This window comes from Vipera berus (genome assembly GCF_964194415.1).
Source record: "Vipera berus genome assembly, chromosome: 10".
NCBI classification, from domain to species: domain Eukaryota; kingdom Metazoa; phylum Chordata; class Lepidosauria; order Squamata; family Viperidae; genus Vipera; species Vipera berus.
The window spans coordinates 19,293,890-19,317,108 of NC_138213.1; the positions used below are offsets into that span (position 1 = coordinate 19,293,890).

General features: G+C 46.2%; 1 protein-coding gene across 5 annotated transcripts; it reads left to right on the forward strand.

Annotated features, from left to right (window-relative positions):
* The first annotated feature begins 1,180 nt into the window (after window positions 1-1,180).
* RFWD3 (ring finger and WD repeat domain 3) lies at window positions 1,181-20,317 on the forward strand. Of its 5 annotated transcripts, none has more exons than XR_014027453.1 (12): window positions 1,181-1,498; window positions 4,350-4,555; window positions 5,214-5,575; window positions 7,475-7,566; window positions 9,867-9,981; window positions 13,559-13,790; window positions 13,913-14,063; window positions 16,148-16,324; window positions 16,967-17,181; window positions 17,940-18,157; window positions 18,670-19,750; window positions 19,952-20,317. XR_014027453.1 is itself a non-coding variant. In XM_081335606.1 (12 exons), the coding sequence occupies exons 1-12, from the start codon at window positions 1,233-1,235 to the stop codon at window positions 18,811-18,813; spliced, it is 2,106 nt and encodes a 701-aa protein (XP_081191732.1). In that variant the 5' UTR covers window positions 1,181-1,232; the 3' UTR covers window positions 18,814-20,317. The 5 variants fall into 5 exon arrangements, 3 of the variants coding, with proteins under 3 accessions (XP_081191732.1, XP_081191731.1, XP_081191733.1); XR_014027454.1 differs by having other exon boundaries at window positions 18,670-18,930; window positions 19,273-20,317; XM_081335606.1 differs by having other exon boundaries at window positions 5,214-5,305; window positions 5,378-5,575; window positions 18,670-20,317.
* Window positions 20,318-23,219: the final 2,902 nt, after the last annotated feature.

A 23,219-nucleotide genomic window follows, 5' to 3' on the forward strand; every position in this document is an offset into this window, starting at 1 on the left:
ATTTTAATGTGTTTGAGCAACATGGTGGAACTAAGGTAACATACGTCATACGACCGACAATCTTTGCTGGCATGGCAAATTTCTGGTTGTTTTGGAACTGTTGGTGAGACCGTTAAAAGTCGTTGGCACTGTTTGAATTTGTTCCACCAGTAGCAAGATCTGACTGCTGGCCCAGTGATGGATTGTATTGCAAATCAGGGCTGTTTCCAGAGTAGGCAGAGGAGGAGAGGACCTGGAGCTTATGGGGCGAAGGAACTGGATGAGGCTGTCGGCAGGCCCAGAGGAAGAGAGAGAGGCTTTTGGAGAGTTGGTGGCGGCAGCAGCAGCGTGCTCCAGGGGCGAAAAGAAGCAAGGCCTCTTTAAGGAAAGGGTGGAAGAGTCAGGATCAGAAAAAGGAAAGAAGGCGAGGTTGTCAGAATACAAGCTAACTTGAGGGCTAATCCACATGAAGCCCCATTTCCATCTGTCCTGTTTGCCATCGTTCACTCCCTAGAGCAGGGGTTTTCAAACTTGGCCCTTTTATGACTTGTGGACTTCAACTCCCAGAATTCCTCAACCAGGCATGCCTGGCTGAGGAATTCTGGGAGTTGAAGTCCACAAGTCATAAAAGGGCCAAGTTTGAAGACCCCTGCCCTAGAGACTAAAATGGACAATGTGAAATTTGAGCGGGCCCCGAACAAGGAGTATATATCGGAGGTGGTGACCCTTTGAGAGCTGTATGCAACGAAATTTCATTTTGATGTATGCCGATTGGTGTCCATTCAAAGTGACAATAAAGTTATCATTATCAATAATTCAATGTTGCTGTTGGAAACTGGCTGTTTTCCCCCCTAATGCTACCGTATTTCCAGTGTCTTTTTTAAAAAAAAATTCTAGCGGTGTGTTTCACGCCCAGCGGAACTGAATCGCACAAACGCAACTCCCGCATCTCAGTCAGGGTGAAAACCCGCTTTTTTTTTTTAACCGCAGCAGCCGCCGAGCGGTTGCCGGTCGGCCTTAAAAAGGCGCATGCGCGTCCTCCAAGCCCCCCCTTTCCCTTCCCCAGCCTACCCAGAGGAGTGGCAGTCGAGGGACCCAATGCAGCGCCTCTGTGTTTAGGGTATCATCCAATAGAAACCAAACGTTGCCTTCGCGCGCCTCCTAGGCGGCCAATGGGGGCCCCGCGGGCAGGAGGCGGGGAGGCTGAGCGGCGGGCCGGCGCGCGCGTCGCGGGGCTCCTCTGAGGGGAGCCGATGGCGCAGGAGGGCATGGAGGTGGATCTGCCGCCCGTGGCCGAGGCCGCCGAGCGGGAGCCGTCCGCAGCGGCCGATCGCGACGGAGCCTCGGGGCGCCGTCCGGCGGGCGCCCGCTCCTCTCGGGACGCCTTGGTTGCGGAATCGCGAAGGCCGCGTCGCTCCCGGAGGAACCTGGCCGGCCCGCCTCGCGCGGCGCCTTCCTCGTCCGCCGCCGCCGCCTCCTCATCGTCGTCGTCCTCCTCCCAACGGGCAGCCCGCGCCAGGTGAGCGGCAACGGGCCCCACGCGCTGCCCACCGCCTGGCGGCCGCCGCCGCCTTCCCGTCCCCGCCCAGCGGATCCTCGGCGGGCTAGCCGGGGCTACGGGGACGCGCCCGGGGGAAGCGGCAGGCCGAGAGCCGGAGGGGACGCTCCGTGGGGGACTTCGGGGGAGGCGGGCTGAACGCGCAATCCCGCAGTTGGGTTTTGGGATGCGGCCGATACTTTCCTCGCCTTCCTCCATCTCGGCAATTTTAAGGTGTGGGGAATTCTGGGAGTTGGGAGTCCAGGCCCGTCAAAGCCGCCGCTGGGCTGGCTGGGGAATTCTGGGAGTTGGAGTCCAGGCCCGTCAAAGCCGCCGCTGGGCTGGCTGGGGAATTCTGGGAGTTGGGAGTCTGCACAGCTCAGTCGCTGAGATCAGGGAGATGCTTGATCTCACAGATTGCGAGGGGGCTAGAATCAGGAGAGCAGGTGGCTTGAAATACTGGGGAAACACCCCCTATGAAACTCCCAGGAGGAAGGTTGTGATGGGGTTTGTAGTCCAGCTTTCTTGGGAGAAGCGGTGGGAAGGATTTACCAGGTGAGCTCTGGGCTCCTGTTTGAGGAGAGGAGATTTGGGAAAAAACAACAAAACCCCAGAATGGATGTCATGGAGTGACCCTATGTCATGGCTGCACGTCTCCTATCCAAGCTTCGTGAGCTGACAGCCTGACATTAGCAACAGGAGGGGGAGCGGGAAAGACTGGACTGTAAGGAAGAAGTAGGGGGGATGGAAGCCCAGCTGAGCCTTGTGAGAAGCTGTAATCAGCCAAGGTCAACAATCGATATGCAGAGCCGGTTGATTATTCCTCTGTTCCTTTCCCAGCCTTCCCAGAGTCTGGTCTGCTGGTCTTTGCCTTGAATCTGAAGGAACCCTCTTGCATTCCAAACAGCTCTGGAGAAATGTTTTCTCTGACCTGGCTACCCACTCAGCAGCCTGGCAGAAGTGTGGAATAAGGAAGCCTTCTGTGAGACGAGGCTGAAGATGGCATAACTAAGGATGGACCAGGCATATAAGCAGAATCAAGATCAACAGCCTGCCACAGAAATTTTCTTCTGCACGTGGGAGGGGAACTCCTGCAGCAGAAACAAAGCTCAGATCCTCGGGATCCAAACTTTGTTCCTGCACCCTGTCACAGGAGTTGCCTTCCATGCGCTGAGTGGAGCTGCCTACTTCCTTTGGCAGGCAGTTCTTTTGCTCTGTCTGTTTAATGATTCACCTGGTCACTTAACCGCAACTTGGAGTGCCAGGGTTGTGCAAAGTGGTCAAGTGAGCATCTCATTTAATGACTGCTTCACTCAAAAACTGAGATTCTGGCCCCAGTTGTGGTTGCAAGCAAGGACTACCTATAACTGCCAGTTTTGTGAATCAACAAAGCAAAGAGTTTTAGGGGATAGAAGGGTCCTGAAGCATGCCCACTAAGTCATTTTTAGATCCAGACTTGGTGACTTGTGTCTCTTTAACTGGTGCGTGGCATTTCTCTAATTGAGAAGGATGTAAGTGTGGACGGGTGTGTGCATGTGAGAAAGAACAAATCACATCAACTAGTAAATTTTGTGGTTTAAATTCATTGGGCCTTTTTCCCATGTATTCTAAAGAACCTGTTGTGCTTCGGTGTTCAGCTGAGAGTGATTTGTGTGCTTAATTATTTCCCCACTGTTGACCAGAGCTGGATGTCTTGTCTGCTCTAGCCGCACTTATCTGGAAGACCCAAGTAGAAAGCAGAGGGGGCTTACAAAATCTATATGCCTCAACAGGCTATGAGTCTGTAAGTGAGTGGCATAAGCTGAACCTGGAAGCGCATATAACATTTTTATTGGTGTTAAAATTGGGATACCCAGATTGGACTCTTTGAATTTATTATTTGAAGGATTAATGATGTTTTTGTGGAAATCTAGGGATGCCAAACAAAAGTGCTTTGTCACTGCTTGTCTCCCAGGCAACAATTTCACTCCAAAATCCTGAGGAGGGGGAAATGGGTTTGGTATATTGTGATGTGATGGAGAAACTTGTTAAGAAGTTGTGGCTGCCTGTTTCTCCTATTGCTAGTAGAAAATGAAGTCACCATATTTGGAGAGGAAGGTTAAGACAGAATTTGGAAAGCTGCACAAATCTAGAGAAACAAACAAAGATTTACCTGGCATGTTGGCAATAGTATTGGGAGTTGGCTTGATCCATGTGGAATGGCTCCTCATTCCATTTCAGTCAGAGAATTCTTTAAAAGAAGACTTTGAAAGACACTAAAGCACGGGTGTCAACTCCATTTCCGCTTCCAGGTTCAGCTTATGTCACTCATTGACGTACTTATAGCCTGCTGAGGCACGTAGATCTCGTAAGCCACCTTTGCTTTCTACCTTGGTTTTGAGCATCCAATACTAGGGCATGATAGAAAATAGAATAGAAAACAAAATTTTAGACAGATTCCTGGCTTTTATCCTCTCTGCTTACATGCCTGCTTCTTTAGTTATGGCTTCTTAAGCCTAGCTCATGCTCCTAGACAATTGATAAAGTAGCTCCTCAGCACCCATCTTCAGTGGCCCTAGAAAATAGTAGTGGGTGATTTCTGCTTGAGCCCTTGAGAATTACTTCATCTTGTCTCTCTGTTTATATGAACCAAAAGGGAGGGAGTATTCATGGGTTTGGAGCCAGTTGTCATCAAAATATTAATGAGACTTAACAGTACATTTTCTTTGGAGGAGAACTAGTGATAGAGATCATATGTCTCAGGGAATATGAATAGTTCTGTTAGTTGCTGGAATACAGGTTTGTTTATTTTGCCTGATATCACACTAATACACATTTGCATGGTGTTGATTAGATCCACAGCGTCATTGGTCAGTTATTTCCAGGTCAATAGGACCCAACCAGCGGAACCATCACTTCTAGTAATCCGCAATGAGAGTAGCTCAGATGAAACAGTGGTCCTAAGTGACTCTGAGAGCAGCAGTGACAGCAGCAACCCCACGGAGGATGACGAGGGACCAGCAAGAAGCTCAGAGGAAATACCTCTAATTGGCTTGGAAGGTTTGCATTGTTTGTACATCTTTGAAAATCTAAGTATATGTAAATGACTCGGGACATGTTGCCCATCATTGCTCAGAGTAATCTGTTTATTTGTGTGGCATTTTCATGAGCTTCAGTCTCATTTATTCAGTCCACAGGATTTGCTCAAAACCAATCAAGGGCGGCCGCAATGGCATAAGTGAAGCTCTGCTCACATTGCACATTAAAAAGTTAGAACTTTGATTAGTCTGCTGTGGATGCCATCTTGACTGTTTTGACCAAACCTAATAGACATCGCTCTTCCTTCGGATCTCCTGTCACATAGGATGGATCATATTTTGTATCCAGGAATTCTAAGAAATTGGCTGAGCTAAGATTAAAATTCTTGGGCAAAGGCAGTTTATTTTGTGTCTGGCATTGCCTTTGCTGTGCGGCAATGATCTGTTACTAATTCGTTTGTATATTTGTATGTAACTTGTATGTAAAATAGTCTGATTAAGTCTGTCTTGAACTCTATGCTTATGCCTGAGTTTTTTGTGGTTTTGAATTATAGGAAAATAACTTGCTAATTCTCTTTGCCTCTTCTCTAAAATGGAAATGGCTTATTGGTAGGGCTGCACTTTCATATAGATAGGTTTTGTTTTCCTTATGTGAAATATTCCTTTGTTTTTCCTCTTAGTAATTGTCTCAAATCAAATGGAGCCTCCTGGAGATAATTCTAATGAGATAGAGCATCCTGATTCGAGAGTCACTGCTTCCCAGCCAAAGAAGGTGAGAGAAGGTGAAGTTGAATACCCGGCCCATCATTTACCTGAGCTACCTCCCGTATTTTCTTTTTTCCAGACAACTCCATTAAAGAAAAGGAATCCGGGGGACTCTCAGGTTACTTTGGAAGAGGACAGTGGGGACACCTGTGCCATCTGCTTTGAAGAGTGGACCAATGCTGGGGAGCATCGTCTCGCTGCACTGCGCTGTGGGCACCTCTTTGGCTACAGCTGCATTCAGCGGTGGCTGAAGGGTCAAGTGGGCAAATGCCCCCAGGTAAAAGTCTTTGAGCAAGGAAGACTTGGCAATAAAAAGGAATAAGTTAAGGAGAGTGGTTGCAGGGTTTTTAAGTGACTTTTGCCAATTTGAAAAAACAATTTTTAGTTTTAGCTCAGCTACTACTACAGGGCTTTTCAACCAGTGGTATGGGTACCACCTGTGGTACATTGGCACCTGGCAGGTGGTACGCGACCATCCTAGAAAAGTGGTAGCGGGGGAGGGGAATGAGCTGAACCAGTGGCAGCACCACACAAGCCAGAGTGAGAGATGGCTGGAGCTGCAAGGCTCAGCGGAAGCGCCAGGATCAACGCCAGGCTCCAGCTGGAGCTCGGTGCTGATCCTGGCACTTTTGCTGAGCCCAGAAGAAGCGCCGGTCAGCTGGAATGTTGCAGCATCTCCAAGTTCTTGTGATTTACATTCAGATGCTTTGCGACTGATTCATATTTATGACGGTCACAGTGTCCCAGGGTCATGTGAAGTGACCAAAACCTGCTGCAACCACCCACCAGACGGGGGGGGGGGAATAAAAACCAAACACCCCCCACCCCACCCCCACTGCCAATCCTCAACAGAAATGCTCACAACAATGAAAACCTCGGACAGGAGGAAGAGCGCCGCCAGGCAGGCAGGCAGGTGTCTTACTTGGCTGTGGCTTGGGGGGCACTTTTTTCAGTGCCATTGTAACTTTGAACAGTCACTAAGTGAACTGTTGTAAGTCGAGGACTACCTGTACTTCATCACTTTTTCCCCTTTTTTTTTGGTCATCAGGTTTTTGACCCCTTGCTAGGCGACTGGTGGTACTCGGATGTTGCCATATCCTAAAAGTGGTACAATGGGTGAAAAGGTTGAAAAGCCCTGTACTAGTACATTCTAAATGTATTAGAATATTTTGGCTTTAGCTATTTTTTTCATGGTACATTTAAATACGGGTAGTCCTCGACTTGCAACAGTTCATTTAAGTGAGCGTTCAAAGTTACACTGAAAAAAGTGACATGACCATTTTTTCACATTTACAATCTTTGTAGCATCCTCATGATCATGTGATCGAAATTCAGATGCTTGGCAACCGGTTCATACTTATGACCATTCCTGTGTCCCAAAGTCATGTTACCACTTTTTGCAATCTTTTGACAAGCAAAGTTAACATAAGGTTCTCTTACTTGGTAAATTTACCAAAGTAGTTTAAAAGTGCACAGACATTAGCAGAAGAGCCCAAATAAAGGGGGGGGGAAATGCATTGGGGTAGCAGCTATATCCCCAAGTCCTCTCCTCTCAAGGCCTGAATTCTGTGACCAGTTAGTCACTACTAGGCAGAGTTGGCACAATAACAAAAGTTCCATTCTGAAGGATGCTATCTGAGCAGTACACAGGAGGACATCCAGGAACGTAAAGAAAAATATAGGACTGCTACCCTGATGATAGGGACGCGGTGGCTCAGTGGGTTAGGACGCTGAGCTTGTCGATCAGAAGGTCGGCAGTTTGGTGGGTCGAATCCTGAGTGCCGCGTAGCAGAGTGAGCGCCTGTTACTCGTCCCAGCTTCTGCCCACCTACTAGTTCGAAAGCCCGTAAAAATGCAAGTAGAAAAACAGGGACCACTCCGGTGGGAAGGTAACAGCGTTCCGTGCGCCTTTGGCGTCTAGTCATGCCGGCCACATGACCACGGAGACGTCCTCGGACAAGCGCTGGCTCTTCGGCTTTGAAACGGAGATGAGCACCGGCCCCTAGAGTCAGAAACGACTAGCACGCATGTGCGGGGGAACCTTTACTTTTACCTTTTACCCTGATGATAAGTAAACATACAAATTTGATTCTCCGTTCTTACTCCAAACCACCATAACTGAGCAATAGATTATGTGCCAGAGAGTGACTCACTTTCATTTTGTGTTTTGTTTTAGTGCAATAAGAAAGCCAAACGCACAGATATTGTTGTCCTTTATGCCCGTACTCTGAAAGCACTGGACACCACCGAACAGGAAAACATGAAGAGGTATTGATGCTAGATTACCTTCGTTTCCTACACGAAACTGTATGTACATTTATGGTCAGAGATCAGGGCAAAATAATGTTTTATTGAAATGTGTTGTGCTCAGAATAGATCAGCCCAGCCTCCCTCAGGTTGTTTCTTTGTGTTTCAGTGAAGCGTTAGGGGCCTTGATGGGGGGTGGGTGGGTACCAAGCTTTGACTGAACCCTGGCAAGACCGAATGGCTTTGGATGCCTGAGGCCCTGAGATCTGGGACTTTGTCATCTTTAATTCAGGATGGGGTTGCACTACTCCACATGGATCTGGTCTGCATCTTGGGGGGGTTCCTCTGGACATTCAACTCCTGCTTAACGAGCCACTGGCAGTTGGGGCTAGGAGAGTCTTTGTGCAACTTTGGGTTCTGCACCAGTTGTGGCCTTTCCTGGATCAGGAGTTCCTGCGCTCAATCATTCAGGCCCTTGTCATCTCATGGCTGGACTACTGTAACGTGCTCTACGTGGGGCTACTCTTGGAAGAGCATTCAGGAGCCACAGCTAATGCAGAGTGCAATGGTGCAGGCTGTTCTTGGCGCCTGAAGAATGGCCCATGTAGCACCACTGCTCCGTGAGCTGCACTGGCTGCCAACTTACTTCCAGGTGCAATTCACGGTGTTGGTGATGGCTTTTAAAGCCCTTCATGGCCTGGGTCCAGGCTACTTGAGGGACTGTCTCACCTCACTGGGATTGGCCTGCCCCACCTGTGCCAGCCAAGGAGACGTGCTGCGCGTCCTGTCAGCCTGATTATTCCAGCTAGTGGGGTCCAAGAGAAGGACCTTTTTTCCCGTTGCACCTGCTCTGGGGAACATCTTAGTGTCCGTTCAAAGTTATAACGGCACTGAAATATGTGACTTATGACCCTTTTTCACAGTTACAACTGTTGCAGCATCCCGATCAAAATTTGGATGCTTGGCAACTGACTCATATTTATGACTGTCCCAGGATCATGAGATCTCTTGCGACCTTCTGATAAGCAAAGCCAGTGGGGAATCCAGATTCACTTAACCATGATTGCTAACTTAACAACTGTAGTGATTCACTTAACAACTGTGGCAAGAAAGGTCATAAAATGGGGCAAAACTCACTTAACAAATGTCTCACTTAACAAAAAATTTGCGCTCAACTGTGGTTGTACGTTGAGGACTACCTCTATAAATGTAACAAATAAATGAAATTACGCATACAATTACAAGTTATGTCTAGGAGATCAAGCAAACCCTGTAGTAATTTTATTGTACCTGATTAATCTTTGAGTCTAGATCAGGCAGCAAAGCATGAAAACAACCTGGTATCTAAACTCAAAAAATGATTTCAAGCTAAGTTTACTAATGATTTAAGTGGATGCATCTGCAGTATGTATAGACTCTGATTAGCATTAAATCTGTCACTGAACGTTGCACTGAGAAACAACAGATTGAGGTCAAATGTTTTCTATGGCCGTTGGCCACCTGCACTGACAAAGGTTTTACTGTATTAACTGGTGTGTAAAGATGGGTGGTGGTTTGATAAGTATTGAAGCTATTCTAGGTAGGATATGCTGAGGAGTAGAATTCTTTCCCTTGGTAACAGCAACAATATTTCTATGGGAACGATCCTGCTTCTTATTCTGGAAATCCAATGGTTGCTTAATCATAAGTTAGCAAATAGTTGGGGTTCAGATGACATGAAGAATATAAAAGTCAAGGGAGTTTTTGTTCTTGACACTTTTATAGACTTTGTAACTTGGTTAACTTTTAACTTCTTCCAGAAAAACTAGGCCACCATGGATTTGTAGACATTTCCACTATTGTAACATCATAGCTCAGATTAATCTTGCCAGTTTTGTTTATTCAGCAGTTACATGCATAAGATTTAGATGTCTGTCTGCAGAAATGTTCTGTAGCATTTTGTTACTGAAGTCTACATGAAACACTTTTACCTTGCTTTTAGGCCAAAATAACCCCCAGTGCATTTTTTTTTAAAAATAGCTCTGCTGTCAGAATCATACTGTACTGTATATATTGTAACATACAGTGCTAACGTTGCGGCCCCGTTTGCGGTGCACGCACATGTACAGGCTCCTGCCCCTTCCGTCCGGGACGCCAATCAAGAAAGATTGGGGACCTTTATCATTATTAGACCAAAGTAGCTTCCTTGGAATCCATAGGAAAATAATGTGTCAGTGCTTCCTTCTGTGATGTTTTCTCCGTTTTTCAGTCTACAGTCTGGGAATTCTTGGTGATCTCCCATCCAAAATTCTAACCAGATCTGTCCCTTTTTTTTGTCATAGCTCTTTAGAAAAGGAACAAGTCCTGCGAAGGAAAGCGGAACTGGAATCGGCACAGAGTCGCCTTCAGCTGCAGGTCATGACAGAGGAATGTAGCAAACTGAAGCAGCAAGTACAGGTAAGATTAGCTTCAGTCATTCAGGCAGGGCGTCTGTACAGGTAGTCCTGGATGTATGACCACAATTGAGCCCAAAATTTCTATTGTTAAAGTGGGTTTTGCCCCATTTTATGACCTTTCTTGCCTCAGTTGTTAAGTGAATCACTGTAGTTAAATAAGTTAATAACACGGTTCTTTATTGAATCTTCCCCATTGTCTTTGCTTGTCAGAAGGTCACAAAAGGTGACCTTAGGACACAGCAATGGTCATAAGTATGATCCAGTTGCCAAGCCTCTGAATTTTGATCACCTGATCATGGGGGTGCTGCAAAGGTACCTGTGAAAAACGGTCACAGATCACTTTTTTCAGTGCCGTGATAACTTTGGACGGTCACAAAATGAACTGTTGTGAGTCGAGGACTATCTGTAGTTCGTCTCTTTTCCACATGCTCCTTGGGGGGGAAAAAAAAGGCACGCGTGGGAGAGATTCTTGTGGACTCTCCATGGTTGCCAAGGAGCAGAGAGATCCACAGAGACATTCCTTGGGGCTTGCCAGTCTTCCTTCCTTCCTTCCTTCCTTCCTTCCTTCCTTCCTTCCTTCCTTCCTTCCTTCCTTCCTTCCTTCCTTCCTTCCTTCCTGCCTTCCTTCCTGCCTTCCTTCCTGCCTTTACTGCCTTTATTATTTTTATAAATAACTCAAGGTAGCAAACATAACTAACACTTGTTCCTCTTCCTATTTTCCCCACAAAAACAACCTTATTAGATGGATTGGACTGAGAGAGATTGACTGGCCCAAAGTCATCCATCCATCCAGCTTTCATGCCCAAGGCGGGACTAGAACTCGCAGTCTCCTGGTTTCTAGCCTGGTGCCCTAACCACCAGTGAACTTTGACAAGCTTCTTAGGAAAATGTCAGTGGTGTTCTAGATGAAATGCTTACCTCACAGGGGAAAGTATAATTAAATTAAGCTTTGGAGCACATGAATGGAGCAAGGAAGGGAAGGGCTAGTGAACTGATAAGCATTCTGGTCAGTGGATGCTTTGTGGCTGGGTCTGCCCCCCGTGGCTGCCATTCGGTGAAGAAATGTACCCCTTTTGGTTGCCCTTTTTCCAGAACGCTTATGAGGGTCAGCCAGGCAGAAAAGTTGGAAATCCCTGATGTTAAAAACTGAGATTAAATAAAAGTGTGGCACAATGATGTAGATGATTTCATCACTGTTTCCTCTCTTTAACTATTCCTTACGATATACCTAATTTTTAACAATATTGTGTGCTAATTAAACTAAGAGAAGAATAAAAGGAGAAACAGGCACTAAACTATTATCTGTAAAAAAAATTATTTGATTTTATAAACAGGTAGTTCTCAGCTTACAACAATTTGCTTACTGACCGTTTGAAGTTACAATGGCTGAAAAAATTGACTGATGGCCATTTTTCACATTTATGACCATTGCAGCATCCCCATGGACATGCGATCAGAGTTCAGAGGCTTGGCAACTGACTCATGTTTAGGACGGTTGCAGGACGGTCCCAAAGTCACGTGATCCCCTTTTGCAACCTTCTGGGAGGCAAAGTCAGTCGGGAAGCCACATTGACTTAACGACTGTAGTGGTTCACTTACAAAGGTGGCAAGAAAAGTTGTAAAATGGGGCCAAACTCACTTAACAACTTCTCACTTAGCAACATAAATTTTGGGCTCGGTTGTGGTTGTAAGTTGAGGACCAACATATTTTGTAAACTCCTGGAGAAGATAATGGCGATAGCTGGCCAGCATCTCAAGCATATCCTTAAAGTGTTCCAGTCTCACTTTCAATTATTAGAAATCAAAGTCTGGATCACGATAATTCCTGCATGTTGTATGTGAGGTACCTTGGAAGGCTGCCCGGAAACTGCAATTCATACAAAATGTGCCCACTCGCGTATAGGAGAATCAAAATGGCCATAGGCAGACAACACCTGTTTTACAGTTGCTGCATTGGTTAACAGTTGGCCTCTAGGTGCAATTGAAAATGCTGTTTTTAACTTACAAAGCCCTGTACAAGGCTTGGCACCTATGTCTGCATAATGTGGCCCACACAAACTGGCCAGGCTAAGTTTCTCTTGGCACCCTTAAAGCCAGATTCAAAGTATCCAAATGGAGGAGGGAAGGAATCGCTTGGCACGGATCAATATTGCTTGATCAGTTTGGGAGAATGGAACAAGGCAGGTCTGAGGCTCTGTAGAGGATTGGAGGAGATGGCAGTTAGTCTGGTTATGCCACTTGGCCAATCAATGGCATCTGAATTTTGGAATAGTACAGAGAATTAAAAAGCCGTATTAGTTGAGCCCATTGTAAGTTAACATTTATTTATTTTTTTATTATTACTTTAATCCCATTTATATCCCGCCCTTCTCCGAAGACTCAGGGCGGCTTACAATTTAAGCACAAACCAATGTGCTTAGCAGTAGCCTTCATTCTATGTATATGCCTGCTTATTAGGGCTTTCGCCCCCCCAAGCGGCATTATTACAAAGTCAGCTTATTGCCCCCAACAATCTGGGTCCTCATTTTACCTACCTCAGAAGGATGGAAGGCTGAGTCAACCTTGAGCCTGGTGGGATGCGAACCTGCACTAATTGCAGGCAGCTGGTGTTACTTAAGGAGGCATTAGCCCACTGCTCCACCAAGGCTCTTATTTATAACTGCTGGCCCCAAACATTAGTCTAACTAATGAAGAAAGTTCATCTACAACTTAACAAAATTACTCTTCCTTGTTTAGGGTTTTCCTGACTAGGCAAAAAAACCCCCTCCTTTAAGCTGATCATTAAAAAATAAGAGATCTATAAAATATATGGCCCTTTACTTATCTGGAATTTACTCTTGGAGGTGGGGGAGAAAGAATGTTTTAAACTAGTGATTTGCAACTATTTTTTTAAATGGAAGTTGAAGAAATAGGAAGAAGTGATCCATCTGGAAATTCACAAATGTGCAGCTATGCAGAAAGCTTGGGGATTCTTGATCTTAGCTGGGGTTAAGGGGAGAAGGCAGGAATGCAAGGAAGTGTCTTCTTTTTCGTTCTTTCAGAATTTGAATTTAGGCAAACTATTGTTTAGTTGGGGGCGATGGTTCACTGACACATATTTAATAATATTCTATTTGTTGGATTAGAGCTGGGGGGGGGAATTGATTCCTTTAAAGATCATCCGTTTCAGTCCATTCACTGAAATATTCTCCTAATATTCTCTCAGGCTACACGTCTTTCTTTTCTGAACTTGGAAGATTTGTTAAATTGAGTGCTTTGAAGCCCTGGTTAAACCCGGTTGGGCTGCAATTTCCACAGAACTAGTCTGTATATTAACTGGACGGGGTTTCTGAGAATTGATCTTAAAAAGGCCTGGAGGGGCTCAGTTAGCCCTCTCATTGCCCTTTGTGTAGAACTGTGTTTCTCAACCTTGCCACCTGTAAGAGGTGTGAACTACAGCTCCCGGAATGCCGGCTGGAGAATTCGGGAGTTGAAGTTGGCACCTCTCCCAGTGGGCCAGGTTGAGAAGGACTGGGGCAGAGACAGCCGGCTCTCTGGGCCCGACTTGACGCTCCCTTCTGCCTCCCCTTCTGCTGCAGGAGCTGAAGGCTTTGCTGGTCAGGCACAGCGCCAGCTCCTCCTCCCAGCCCTCCAGCAGTGCTCGCTCTTGCTTCCCCGGCTGCCTCTCCTCCAGCCAGGGCCAGCACAAGTACCATTTCGAGAGGGCCTTTCTGGTCTCTCAGATGGGCAGCTGCCGGGTGATGGCCTACTGCGACCCCTTGAGCTGCCTTGTGATCTCACAGCCCTCTCCGCAGAGCGCTCTCCTTCCCGGTGAGTCGGTCACTAAAGCGAGGCCTTGGGGCTAGAAAGAGGGGAGGGGGGGATGCCTGGCGGCTGCCTTAACCAAACAAGGAAAGGGAGGATTCTGCTAACTGGCCTTTTCTGCGTCTGAGGTTACGGAATTAAGATGATGAGCGCTGTCAACCTGAAGAACAGTCAGTACATCCCCATCCACAGCAAGCAGATCCGGGGCCTGGCCTTCAGCAACCGGGCGGATGGTTTGCTCTTGTCTGCTTCTTTGGACCACACGCTCAGGCTCACAAGGTGAGTGCTGTGTTTCCCTGAAAGTAAGACCCTGCCTTTTGGGTTCTGAAATAAGCAGAAGGTCTTACTTTTGGGGAGGGCTTACCGGCACCAGGAGGCCATGAGGGGGTGGGGCGGGGCCTATGCATGGGTTGGAGAAGTGACACGGCGGCGAAAGTGTGGTGGTGGACCAGGTACGGTACTGGTGGCGGAAAGGGTGCCGTGCCTGACGCTAGGCTAGTCAACCCAGATCTTTTGTGCGATCGTCAGAGCACCTCCCCCTTCCCACTGCTGCTGGCCTGGCAGGGCCCTTCACCAGTGGCTGCCGGTGGAACCAGCTGCTGCCAGTCCCGCCCTCCATCCCACTGTCTGCTTGCCTGCAGCTGCAACGAACCAAGCCCCCCCCAGATGCCCTCGCCTCCCCAAGCATTTTTTTTTTACTGACCTGCCTTTCAGCCGCGGTGCGTTTCTCCGTTCGCTTCTCCGCCTTCGCTGTGTTTGTGGGACCAAAAAAAAAAGTTCAATCAGACTTTCTAACTTCTCGCGAGATCAAGAAGTTAGTAAAAAAAACGCTTGGGGAGGCGAGGGCATCTGGGTGTGTGTGTGTATGTGTGTGTGTGTGTGTGTGTGTGTGTGTGTGTGTGAGCCTTACCCTGCATGGCTTCGGCAGGTGTCCGGCAGGCGGAGGGAAGCAACTCCACCCCCCCCACCTGCTTTGCCTTGTTATTGGTGGCGGCGGCAGCCACTGGCCAGGCAGAAGGCAATCTGGCAGGAGCAGCTGGTATGAGGGTGCAGTGCCCGCCAGGGCCCGAAGAGCGACAGGTTCAGCCCTTAGTCCAGTGCCTGAAGCACCAAGTAGGCAAGCAGGTGGAGGGCAAAGAGCCCCGCGAGGCCAGCAACATGGGCAGCCACTTGGCGGCTGCACGGCACCCGACGTGGCCAAGAAATGTCCCAGCGGCATTAGGGCCAGCAGGCAGGGCGGCGGAAGCCGGGACTCGCCGAGGGTTTGGTTCGTTGCAGCCGCAGGCAAGCAGACGGTGGGACGGAGAGGATGGGGCCGGCCGTAGCCAGTTCCACCCGGTGGTGCTGACGAAAGGCCCTGGCAGGCTGGCTGCGGGAGGGGCGATTGCACGGAAGATCTGGGCTGACTCACCCCGCCTCACGCTAGGGCTTAATTTTGGGGGAGGGCTTATATTAGGCCCACCCCCCGAAATTCATCTGGGGCTTACTTTTTGACTAGGGTTTGCTTTCGGGTAATCACGGTACCTACAAGGTAAGGTCCTGCATTTGGGGAAGAAAAACCAAACGCATAGCTAGAGGATAGGCAGTATCTAGGTGTCCTGGTGGGTCACAGCTTAAGTGTTTGCCAGCAGTGTGCTGCAGCTGCCAGAAAAGGCAACGGAATCCTAGGCGGCACCAAAGCCGGGATCGTTTCAAGACTGCGTGAAGTGATGGCACCACTTTATACTGCCCGAGGGAGGCCACTCTTGGGATGCTGTGTCCGGTTTTGGTTACCACAATACCAAAAAAGATGCTGATGCTCTAGAAAGTGTGCAGAGAAGAGCAGCAAAGACGATAAGAGGCCTGGAGGCTAAATCGTAAGATGAACTAAGCATGCTTAGCTTAATGAAGAGAAGGCTTCTAATAGTGGAGGGCGGTCCCGGGGGAAGAGGGGGTTGATTTATTCTCCAAAGCACCTGAGGGTGGATGCTCGTCAGAGAGAGACCCAACCTGCAAATGAGGAGGAGTTTCCTGGCAGTGAGAACAATGAATCAGTGGAATAGCTTGCCTCCTGGAGTTGTGGTGCTCCATCGGTGGAGGTTTTTAAGAACAAAATTGGGCAGCCATTTCTCCAGGATAGTATAAGGACTCCTGTCTTGGGCAGGGGGTTAGACTAGAAGACCTTCAGGTTCCCTTCCAGCCCTGCGGTTCTACTGGTAGTGAAAAGGCTGCGTGGCTCAGGGAATTGGCCTGCGGTCTTTTTTGGGAAATGGTCTCCCAGCCTGTATGGTAGCCATTATTGCTGTTGAATAGTAATGGGCCAAGGGAAGAGGGCCAGGGCAAGAATGGGTGCAGAATACTGAGAAGTTCTTCTCTTCTCTCAGCTTAACCACAAACACAGTTGTACAGACCTATAATGCTAGCCGCCCCATCTGGTGCTGCTGCTGGTGTCTTGACGACACCAACTACGTCTACGCTGGGCTGGCTAATGGATCTATCCTGGTCTATGATCTGCGGGACACAAACTCCCACGTCCAGGAACTGGCTCCACAGAAGTCCAGGTATGGGTTTCATAAGATAACTTTGCTTTCCAAAGACTAAACTGAGACCGTGGAAGATTTTAAAATATCTCTGTGATGAGTTCATTTCTAAGGCTGTGTATTATTGGAAAAATCCTTCATGCCGTAGGCTGGGAACATGTTTGTTGACAAAAAATTGCTTGGAAGACTTGGATACAGGATATACACCCCTTGCTGTGATCCAAATAAATCTCCCAACTGATGAGAGCAAAAGGCCTCAGACTAGCTAATGTCGGAAGTAATCTTGCCATAGATGCACTTCCACTTCTTAAGCCACTGCAAATATTAGCATTCTCACGGGTGGGGAATTGGAAAGAATACAGTGAGGATAAAGTTGGGGAGGACATTTATCCTGCCTGTAGTAGTTCTGAGCAGTTGTGAGTGATGTGAATCAAGTTACCCTTCTTATCTCTGCAGTGTTTAGTAATGCTTAATCTGAAATAAGCAGGGGATTTCAGCCTTAACAACATTAGTATTAAGTCAGACGGTTTCTAATTTTCATCCCTCTTTGAAATCATTTTTAAACATTCCTATGAAGATTTTCATTTTAGGAAGAGTAAGCAACCAGAGATAATGGCCTGGTAATACTGATTTTGCTGTTGTTTTTTTTTGATGCCCCGTCAGGTGTCCTGTGGTATCCTTATCTTACCTTCCTCGAATGGCTTCAGCCTCACTACCATATGGTGGGCTGGTGTCTGGAACGCTGGAAGGAGCCTGTTTTTGGGAGCAGAAGTCTAGCAATTCCTACCAACCTCATGATCTCCTCCTTGAACCCGGAGGTTGCATTGACCTTCAGACGGAAGCCAGCACGCGGCACTGCCTTGCAACATTCAGGCCCAGTAAGTTGTCACCCATTGATGTTTTTGCTCAGGGCTAGGATTGGCCCAGCGGATGCATAGAATCGGGACACAGAATCCTCCCCAGGAGAGCATTTTGGGGGTTTTTTCTCTCCCTTTCCCTTTCCATTTAACCAGATGGTGTAACCTCCCTCTTGACAGCATTTGTTCACGTTGGGTTCTGTTACTTATAAAGAGGAGGGTGACTTTGGACTGCAGTGCATTGCTGGTAGTACATTTTGGCCACTATTCTGGCTGCCTCCTATTTGATTTGAAGATGGAGGAGACACTCATTTCATGTACGTGCCTGGTCATAGCCTGAGCTCTCCTTTACTCCGCATGGCCATTGCTTCCACCTCAGACACAACCACAGTCCCGTCCTCTTCCAACATGGCATCCTTCACAGTCCCAGAATCCCCTGTCAATGTGTCTTTCTCACCGCCTGGAAATGTTAAGAATTATAGCTCCAGTAGAGACAGAGCTTTGTGCTAAATCTGACTTTCTCTTTTCCCCCAGTTTGGAATCCTGCTTTACTAGCAAACTTACAGAGATTGTTACTAACGCCACTTGTGTAGTAGGCATTAAGCCCTACCTTGGCATTCAGAGTAGAATAAAGCCATGATCTCAGCCTGCAGACAAGCAGCATCTTAAGGAAGTCAAACATCCATCGAACAGGAATCTCATTTCAGTGCTTCTGCAGTGTTGTGTGTGGATACTTTCCGACTTTGTAACTTTTTTTTTCACTTTTCGCCCTTTCACAGACAGAAACAACAACTGTTTGCAGTGTGTGGTGATGGAGCTGACATCTACTCGGCTGACAGACAGAGATGATGAAATTGTCTGTTCGTGCAACCCCATTCAGACTCTTACCGCAGGCCCAACGTGCAAACTCTTAACCAAAAATGCCATTTTTCAAAGTCCTGAAGATGACGGCAGCATCCTTGTGTGTGCGGGGGACGAGGCCTCAAACTCTGCCATGGTATGGTCTTAATTTTGGATAACAACTTGGCCTTTTGCTGGTAGTGTTTGGTACTGATTATTTTTCTTCTTCCGCCACTGTAAGTCACAAAAACCATGGCGTGATAGAGGGAGGGTACAAGTGTGTTGTAATTGCCACAATGGACATCCCTGCCACCGGAGAGCCGCTTGTGTGGCAAAGGCCTGAGCTGGGACTGGAGCTGTCTGTCCTCTGCATTTATTTCCTTATCGATAGGAGACTGGGAGGAAAACGATGAACTCAGCTGTGAGGCACACACGCAATACTCTTTTATTAGAGGCGAGAAGGGCGGGTGGCTGATTTTTCTATTTTATTTGGTCTTTATTGTTCTAGTCTAGTCTGAAATCTTCCAACAACCATTTATCAGGGGACAGGGAAAGAGGGTGGCTTTATTAGGAAGTGGCAATTCCTGTAAAACTGTGCAGTTTGTGGATCCGTGTCTTGCCCAGTGAGACGTGTGGTGAATTATGGCCTTTTTTCTCTTCATCCTGAAGCTCTGGGATGCAGGAAGTGGGACTCTGCTTCAGAAAATGCCCGCTGATCTCCCTGTGTTGGATGTCTGTCCTTTTGAGGTGAATCGCAACAGCTTTCTTGCTACTTTGACCGAGAAGATGGTGAAAATCTACAAGTGGCAGTAGGCGTCTTCCTTGTCTTCCAAGCCTGATCCCTGAGCAGAAGAGGCTTTGCTGCTAATTGGATGTTGGCTGTCTTGAAGATAGGATTATTTCTGAACCAGCTTAGAACTGTACCTCAGGGTAATTTATTTGCTCCATCTCTGCTCACCTTATATCCCTGTTTCCCCCAATTTATTATTTTTTCCCCAATGAAGACAAGTTGTTTCAGTCAAGCAACAAATCTTGTAATGGTTGCATTACTCTGGGAGGAAGCGAGGAAGAAACGTGGCTGCCATTTTCGGGATATAGTTTCTGGAAATTAATCATTGGTGCTTGCTAAAACTACCTTAATTAGCCCTGCTCCACAGTGACCTTGAACTTCATAATGTTTGTATTAGTAGACTACTAGCCTACATGTGCAAAGCAAAAAAGCAGTTTGTATGTCTCTCTTTTTTTGATTTACTTAAATTCACTTTTCTGCAGCAAACTATTCTAGCAAAATGTTTCTGATCATGAGGGAAGACGGGAAAAGATGATCGCAAGTTCTGCCTGAAACTGGCTGCTAACATGCATTTTGAACGCAGTTTGGGGAGATTCAATGACTTAACATACAAGCTTAACTGTTTGGGCGGAAACCATGATTTAGGAGCCCTCCTGCCAATCTCCCAATGCTAGACAATTGCAAAATTGAAAAGTAAACCCACTGTTTGCAGGGGAAAAAGTTTCGCTTGGCTTTTCTTAAGTACACTGGTGGTCTGTTTTCTGCTCTGAATTAAAATTACACCATATTTGGATTGCTGGCTTTCACAAAGCAAATACTACAGTGTATATACTGCAAGACTCATCCGAAAACCTTTTTTTTTTACCTGAAAACTCGAAATTGAAGCTTTTTGCACTGCCTATACTGTGCGTGGCAGTACAAACCTCAGAACAACATTCTGAAACTGAAATACTGTGACTTGTAAGTATGTCTAATTGTCCTGTTATGTAATTTTTTTTAAACTTGCAGTTGTGAAACAAACTTTAAAATCAGTGGTTTCCTCCAATGGGCAAAACACTTCATTGTTATGCTATTCAAATAGCTTTAAGTGCTAAGAAAGGGAAGGGGAGTATGCATCTTAAAAGATCTTAAATAAATGATATCTTTTGTCCCTGATCTCAGACAGGAATGCTTCTATGCGGTAAATTAATATATATGGGTTCTGGGAATATTTCCTCAACTGTTTGTTGACAACTAGCAAGATGGAATTTGTAAGGTAACTCTTTGCAACTGTTAATGTTTATACCTTATCTAAGGTGAAAACATAGTTAATTTTTTTAATGAAATGTGTTGGAATAAACTGTTACCTTGTGGGAATCTCTACAATATAGAAAGAGCAGTTCGGCTTTTAACAGTGAGCAAGTCACTTTATATTAAAGTACATGTTCACTATAATGTAAACATAGGTAAATTTGTGACATATGCCAGAATTGCAATTGCTTTGAAAATACAACTTTCTGTATAATAAAGATACTTATTTATCAAGCATTTATAAGGCATTTTGAGTATCCTGTCTGTGCAATAGATAACATCTAGAGCATATTTCAATGTTTGAAACGCCTGATATTTTTAAAAGGATTATATGTGGTGGAATTTAGGCTATTAGTTCTATTAGAGCAGGGGTGTCAAACTGCCAGCCTGCGGGCCGGACGTGTCATCCAGAAGCCACACTGACTCCATTGCCGGCAATGGCAAAACCGTCCCGATACATTGTGCGACGTCACGTGACATCGCGAGTTTGACATGTCTGTATTAGAGATACCGCCTAACCGACGGCATGATGCGCTAGTCTTTCAATAGACAGGTAGTCCTTGACTTAACAACAGTTCATTTAGTGACTGAAGTTACAACAGCATTGAAAAAAGTGACTTATGACCGTTTTTCACACTTATGACCATTGCAGGATCCCCAGGATGATATGATCAAAATTCATATGCTTGGCAACTGATTCATATTTATGACGGTTGCAATGTCCTGGGGTCACCACCTTTTACGACTGTCAACGGGGAAGCCAGATTCATTTCACGACTGCAGCGATTCACTTAAATAACTGTGGCAAGAAAAGTTGTAAAATGGGAACAAATTCACTAAACAATTGTTTCACTTAGCCATAGAAATTTTTGGCTGAATTGTGGTGGTAAGTCGAGGACTTCTTGTACTTCTCTTAGATGATATGTTTTGATAGTTTAGAAAAGAAGCTGTTAAAATCATTTGACAAATGCAGTATGTAAACCTCATTCAGTGCTTGGATTATTGCAGCATGTAGCCTATTTGCAGAATAGGGCTAAGGTGGCATTAATATCAGTTCAGGATTGTTGGTGGATACAGTATTCTGCCTTCGAGCACTTGCCCAACTCTGGTGTGTTCATTTTTCATGTGTCATAATTGAGAAAGAGATCCTCTTCCTAGTCAGGAATGAATGAATGAACCTTTATTGTCAAAGTACAACCATGTATACCAGGGGTGTCAAACTCAATTTCATTGAGGGCCGCATCAGCATTGCGGTTGCCCTCAAGGGGCCGGGTGGGTATGGCCTGGGTGGGCGTGGCCTACTGGGTGGGTGTGGCTAGAGTGTGTATGGCCTACTGGGTGGGCGTGGCCAGCTCTACATCGTTCGCATCAAGGGTGCCTATGGGGGCCTGGGCAGGAGTGGGACAGATCTGGGGGTCTCTGGCAGGAGGAGGGTCTCTGGGCCAGGGCCAAGACAGTGAGGGCCGTTCCCTCACTGTTTCCAGGATGGCTTTGCGGGCCACATGAAACCACTTTGCGGGCCGGATCTGGCCCCCAGGCCTTGTGTTTGACATGTCTGATGTATACAATGAGATTGGCTGAGCCTCCCTTTTTCATCCCCCCACCCACCACACTCACAGTGACAACAAACCCACCATCTTGTTATACCATGTGTGCTAATTGCACAACACACTGGCCTTGCAAGTCAATCGTACATAAAGTTATTTCCTGTTCAAGAGCCTGACAGCCCATGGATAGAAGGTGTTCTTCAGCCTGTTTGGTACGGCTGGCTATACTCTTGTATCTCCTACCCGACGGTAGGAGAGTAAAGAGGTACCCACCAGGGTGTGAGTCAATGAGGCACTGCAGGGAACAAAATGTACACCGGTCAGAGTCACCACCTGTAAGATGGGCAGCCATATAAATTTGATAAATAAGTAAACTGGCTGATCTCACACAAAAAAAGAAAAAAATAGCACATTTATTTGAAAAGATGAATTTGAGTTTTCAGCACGGACAAAGATATTTTATAATACCAAGCTTTTCCAGTCTAGGGTTAGCGACTTCTGTTGAAATCAGTCCTGGCTGCTTCCTCTTCCATATAAATGTGTATGTGTGCATCATATTTTTGTGCGCTTGTGCGAATGTATGTGGCAAAAGGAACATTCTATCAAAAGGCAGAGTCAAGAGAACAACAACCAAAATTAAGGTCTACTGATTTGCCGTAATTATAAAATAAATTATCCTATTCATAAAAATAATGGATGCCATCTTTCTATAACAATTGTTCTTTCCCTGCTCATTTTGTCTTGCTTGTCCCCCATCAGTCCACTAATTTCTGCTCCATGCCATGTGAAACTTACGAATAGGTTAACTGTGCCTTCTGGTGTTTGTGATCTCGGTAAAGCTTCAGAGAGGCCTTGCAAGTTTTGTTGTTCCTAATAACACCATCACAGGAGGAGAAGGGCCCTCCGATCTGGAGGAGATTTTAAAAGGAACCTTTAGGGTAGATGATAAGGCTAGTAACCTGGCTGCTGGCCAACTGACCCAGTAATTCTGGACTGTGTGTTGCATGAAAATTAACTAGTACAGACAAAATGCAAGCATGGCTTGCAAAATCATAACATTGACATATATGCAAGTCTTTTTTTTAAAACATTCTAGATTTGTAAGGTCAAGTTTTCTTAGCAATTTGCTTTCATTCCACTAGTTTGATACATTTTTGTGGTCCGAAATATTCTCAGCAATTTTCTCCTGCACGTATTCATTTTTCTTTTTCAGCCTTTCTGGTGATCTGCATTTCAAAATCACTACTGGTGAAACTATGACCTTGACAGTTCCTGCCTTTGTTGTGAGGATGATGCCTCTGCATTTTAAGGTTTTGTCATGGTTTTGCTTCCCAAAGCAAGCATATTTTTACTTAATACCTGCAGTTTCTGATTCTAAGAAGATAAACTCTGTTACTATTTCAGCTTTCTACTTGGCATAACTTTGATGTCATATTGAGCAGCAGGCCAGCTTTTATATTCCCTTATTTCACCTTCCATAAGAGATTCTTTAGGTTTTTCTTCCTTCTAGCTTTCCATGAGAATCCAAATCTTACCCGTTTGCTGTTGCTTTTCCCAGCAATGTGAATCCCAATTTCTATGCCCATCGTTTG

Coding starts and splice junctions, on each gene's coding strand:
- RFWD3 (XM_081335605.1), top strand. CDS start 1,233: ATGGCGCAGGAGGGCATGGAGGTGGATCTGCCGCCCGTGGCCGAGGCC. Junction 1,499..4,349: donor CAACGGGCAGCCCGCGCCAG/GTGAGCGGCAAC, acceptor GGTGTTGATTAG/ATCCACAGCGTCATTGGTCA. Junction 4,556..5,213: donor ACCTCTAATTGGCTTGGAAG/GTTTGCATTGTT, acceptor TTTTCCTCTTAG/TAATTGTCTCAAATCAAATG.